At 30.4% G+C, this 4,959-nt stretch overlaps 1 protein-coding gene across 1 annotated transcript in view; it reads right to left on the bottom strand.

The window, feature by feature from the left end:
* LOC105618531 (U11/U12 small nuclear ribonucleoprotein 48 kDa protein-like) overlaps positions 1-723 on the bottom strand; it is a 2,868-nt gene extending 2,145 nt beyond the window's left edge. Inside the window, exons 1-3 of the mRNA XM_012200064.1 lie at positions 586-723; positions 357-525; positions 213-275 (exon numbers count right to left, since the gene is read on the bottom strand). Coding sequence (XP_012055454.1) covers positions 213-275; positions 357-525; positions 586-723 — 370 coding nt within the window. The remainder of the gene's footprint in view (positions 1-212; positions 276-356; positions 526-585) is intronic.
* Positions 724-4,959: the final 4,236 nt, after the last annotated feature.

A 4,959-nucleotide genomic window follows, 5' to 3' on the forward strand; every position in this document is an offset into this window, starting at 1 on the left:
GTATATATATATATATATATATATATATATATAAATAGAAAAATTATTAGATTACAAATGTCTTTATTGTGGTTATAAAATATTAAATAAAGGATATGTAAAAGGATATATTGATCCTGCGCCACAAGTATAACAATCATAACTTGCTGGAAAAAATTTCATTGTCATTTAAAAAACATACAAATGCATACAATCGCTATGTTTTTACTAACCCGTTTGCATTGCTGAATTTTGTTCTTTGGCATTCCTAAGCACTTGTTCTTGCAGTTGCTTATCTACAAATATTGTAGGGAAATATAAGAAATTAATATAATTCCAGCAAATTTTAAAGTGCTCATTCTAGAAAAGTTTCTTACCAAACTTTATACAGAATGGTGAATCCTCTGGTAGAATTGGTTCTGGTAATGGGACATCTAGCTTTCCATAACCTTCAGCTTTCCATTGACAAGAGATAAGATGATCATTGAGAGAGGCTTCTGTTAACCGGTGGGACGGATCATATGGACATGTGAAATATTCTTTGTCCTACATAAAAGCAATAGTTAAAAGTAATATAGCCAAGAAAACGATATTCAGATTACTTACCACGTCCGTTACACTCTCCACAGTCCAACCTAACGTTCCAACGATATTGGCAATTTCTTCGTTAACTGTATCAGTAAAGTTCTTCAGTTTCTCTAATTGTTGCTCACGAGAGTCATTTATATTCTTTAACATATTCATTTCAATTTCTGTCTCCCATAGGAATTTAAATGAACAATCAAATTATCGTATAAAATTAGGACTGTCGGAAGATAATTATTTAGTTTAATATTTTTTTTGCTAATCTTCACTAAATAATAAACTTTCATGTGCCTTCAACCCGTCCTTTCAAATTATATGGCACAAAGGTAAATTTTGATAATTATGTTGAATTAAGGTTAGAACGCTTATCTCGTACGCAAACATAAAGAAAGATACACACATTTATCGTTTGTTATCGAACGGATAGAGACATCTATTGGTGACTAAATGAATTAATATGCTTTAAATTTTGATTGGTCACATCGCGAGATGTGATTTTAGAATGGCTGCGTTCAGCAGAACACAACAGCTTTGCAAAACACCGTTTTATGATTTTTTGCTGAAATAAGATCATTGATCTAAAAGCATAACCCAATCAACGTGAAGAAAACTTCCAACAGTTACAAAATAAACGTTTTGCTGAACGCAACCTTAGGCTCATTTCGAGCATTAAAACCGGTCACGTGATCAAAATTGACAAATACCAAGCATCAATTTCGATCACGTGACTTGTTTTGACGCCGAAAATGAGCGTCAAGCGTCAGCATGAAAAAGCAGTCTAGAGTGAGTGTGATCATTGAAGTGAACTGCATGCTGCACGCGCCAATTTGACATAAAAATCTTGAGAGATCGCTCGAGTGAGGCGGACGTGTTTCGTCTCGTCTCGAGTAATTGCATCATATTATTTTTGGGAAAGCATTGCCGGCTTTAACTATGCGTTAGCACGACTGGCCAGTTTACCTCGTCAACGAGGACCAGGGTCATTAAATTTCGAAGAAGAAGAGAAGCCAATTTGACATTTCAAAATATCCCGCTTCTCTTATAAATTAATTTTTAAATGTATCCATCCGAATCTATATAGAAAATATCAAATAAGATGCAAATGATTACATCTTATTAAGAGTATGGTCAGCGCGATGTTGCAAACGCTTTGAAGTGTTTTTAACTAGTTAGTTTGTAAAATTTTTTCTTTTACTTGGTCCATCAAATGTTTTAAAGCATTTGTAGTGAGACTTTGATTACAGCCTAACACCTGTATAGTCAGACCTTGTACTTAAGGCTTCCTTAAATTTATCTTTAGATGCTTAACAACTAATGAAATAATTCGTAGAGTATCTAAAGATAAATTTAAGGAAGCCTTAAATATAAGGCCTGATTTTGAATATAAGTATAAGAAACACGTAAGAAGCATGTTCGATTGTTACTTGTATTTCAAAGTATTCTTGATTTCGAGATCGCGCGCGCAGATCGGCCGGGCAGCCGCCATGACAGTTTCATCTTTGATCGAAGTTGTATCGGTTCTGGATCGTTCCGTAAGTAATCGCGAATTTCATCCATCAAGAATGCACGATGTGCACGAATTTCTGTCGGGAATGTTGGGGAATGTCGACTAAAGCAACGGATTATCGCCAGAAGTTATTGGTTAATCCGCGTTAACACGGACTCTCGTGATCAAAGTTTTGTCGATTGTTCGACATTACGCTGTGCTTTATAAGAATTGTGATCAACGTATAGTTTCAGTAAGCACGGATTCCGACGGTATTTTAGATTGCGAAAATCACCCTTATGTTCTATTCTTCCGAGAGATTTGAAGCGAGATATGATTTTTCTTTGAATATAATTTGTTGAACAATTAAGTCGTAGTAATGATATATCACGTATGCCTGTTGCATCTAAATGGAAAATTTATTGTTGAATATATAATATCATAGAATAATGTGCATTAATGTATTATATGATATAATTATCAGTAGTATAAATGTGCAACAGTTCCGTCAAATGAATTTTGTGCGATTGTAGTATCATTGCATTGAAACAGATTTACTGAATTTTATTGAAAATTTCTTTGAATAGTACTAACGAAATATTTACTATTAATGTAAATATATATTTATTTAATTTAAGTATAATTTTTTATTTTAAATATTTACTATAAGTAAAGTTTATTTACTATAAGTAAAGTTTCGTTAGTAGTATTTAAAACAAATAATAACCAAATAAATTTAATAAAATTTAGTAAATTTTTTCGCTGTGGATACAATATCTTATGTCATTAGAGCTTTGTTTAGAAATATCATTGAAGTGCTTATAAATATTATTTTATAAATATTTGACATTTGGTGAACAAGGATAAAATAAAAGGAGCACTCAAGTAGTGTTTCTGAATATAGATTGGTATTCATAATTCGTTTTTACTTCTAAACTGTCTTAAGTAATTTCATAATATGCTAATGTAGCTTTGTATCGGTTTTCATAAAACGGTATTCATAGAGTGGTATTCATAGAACGATATTTCATAGAGTTGGCTTTTACATTTTGAAATCATCTTAAGTAGGGTCTTCAGATGAATGTCATCATGAATTTAGAGAAAATCATTAGCACCTTAAGACATTCAAGGTGATAAGAACCGATTATGAATATCACTATGTGATTGGCTTATGCCATCTGAAGACTGTACTTAAGATAATTTTAAATATAAGAACTAATTTTAAATATCAGCCTAGTACAAACATATAACAGTTCTGTCAAGAGACACTCGTGCAATCGTAGTATTATTGTGAACACAATATATGATACTAGTAAACAAATAACAATTCCATCATGAATTACCGTGACTACAGTATTATTTTCATAGGTTTTTGATAGATTAATTATTTGCATAAATTAATTAAAAGTATGTAGAATTTATATAGCTCAAATATAAGCAATAATTTATATGTATGTAATTGATACTATTTATGCCTGTAGTAATTGATACTATTTGTGTATATAATAATTAGCAGATCATTTAATACAATCATTTTAATTCACGATTATCAGTTAGTTGCCTTATAGAAACGCAAAATCATTGTAGTTAATTGTTAAAGTTGCCATTTTTATTTCTAAATTATATACATAAATTAAAATTTATGGTATTTTAAATATATATTTATTGCGGCATGTGGTTGCCATTACTTGTACGATTACTACTGATAGTTATTCAGTAAATTAAAAGCGAAATTGTAGTAATATGATTTCATTTAATGTAATATGATTTCATACCTAAATATAAACTTTTCTTTTTATATTTTTAATATACTTAACAACTTTTTTGCATTTTTTGAATATTTTTAAAACTTAAAAATTTTTATTTGCATTAAAAATGTAAAAAGAGATAAACTTTTGAAATAAAATGGAATACGAATTTCTCAACGGTATACAACGCAAGATATTGGCAGTTAATATTTTATATTTTAATCACATAACAATTAAATAAATAGACATTTCAACCTTAAATTAGGTCATCTTCAGTATTACAAAAATCCTTCATCAAATTTACGCATATGAATACATTCTCAAAAGAGAAGTTAGTTAACTATACTTTTAAAGTTCTCTTTAGAACATATAACTCGATGTTAACGTGCATTCTTTTGGATTAATTTTATAACGCGAGATATAAAACTCTTGTTACGTTGTTGTGAGAACGTATTCGGTTTTTATTTAATTGTTATGTGATTAAAATATAAAATATTAGCTGCCAACATCCTGCGTTGTATGCCGTTGAGAAATTTGTTGTGTTTAAAAATTTTATCACGTATCGACTTTTATTGTTTAAAATGGAATATATGATAGTTGGTTATAGATAAATTGTTGTAGTTAATGCCATAGTCAAAACAATTAGAAGTTATTTCTTTTATCGCATTTGAATTAAGTTTTTTGTTAATGGAAGTTAATTTGCGTTAAAATAAATACGTAATATCTAATATATCAAGAAAAGTTGAATGATGGCTATCTATTGGATAAACGCAGCTAGCAGAAGCAAATTTTGAAGAAGTGCAATTTGGAGGCCTTTACAATATTGAGATCTTGCCTATTGTGTTGAATGAAATATATCTTGCATCAGGTGTTCGTGATATGTTATTAATAATATTAATTATAATTTGTGCACGGAAGCACGTGTCGCAGAATATACAGAGAATTTTATCTTGCATTTCGCATGTCACTACGTGGCAATATCATGACGTAGATATGTGATTTTAGTATTTTTTTCGAAATGTACGGATCAAGTTTCGGAATTCGTTTAATGGTAGCGTAATTAAGTGCTCGTTTCTGGAATTGATTGTTTCCTCGATGGAGCTGTGCGGATCATTCCTGAGGTGGAATTTGCAACGGATGGAGTAACGGTACCATTGCTTG

Source organism: Atta cephalotes, assembly GCF_000143395.1.
Source record: "Atta cephalotes unplaced genomic scaffold scaffold00017, whole genome shotgun sequence".
Taxonomy (NCBI): Eukaryota; Metazoa; Arthropoda; class Insecta; order Hymenoptera; family Formicidae; genus Atta; species Atta cephalotes.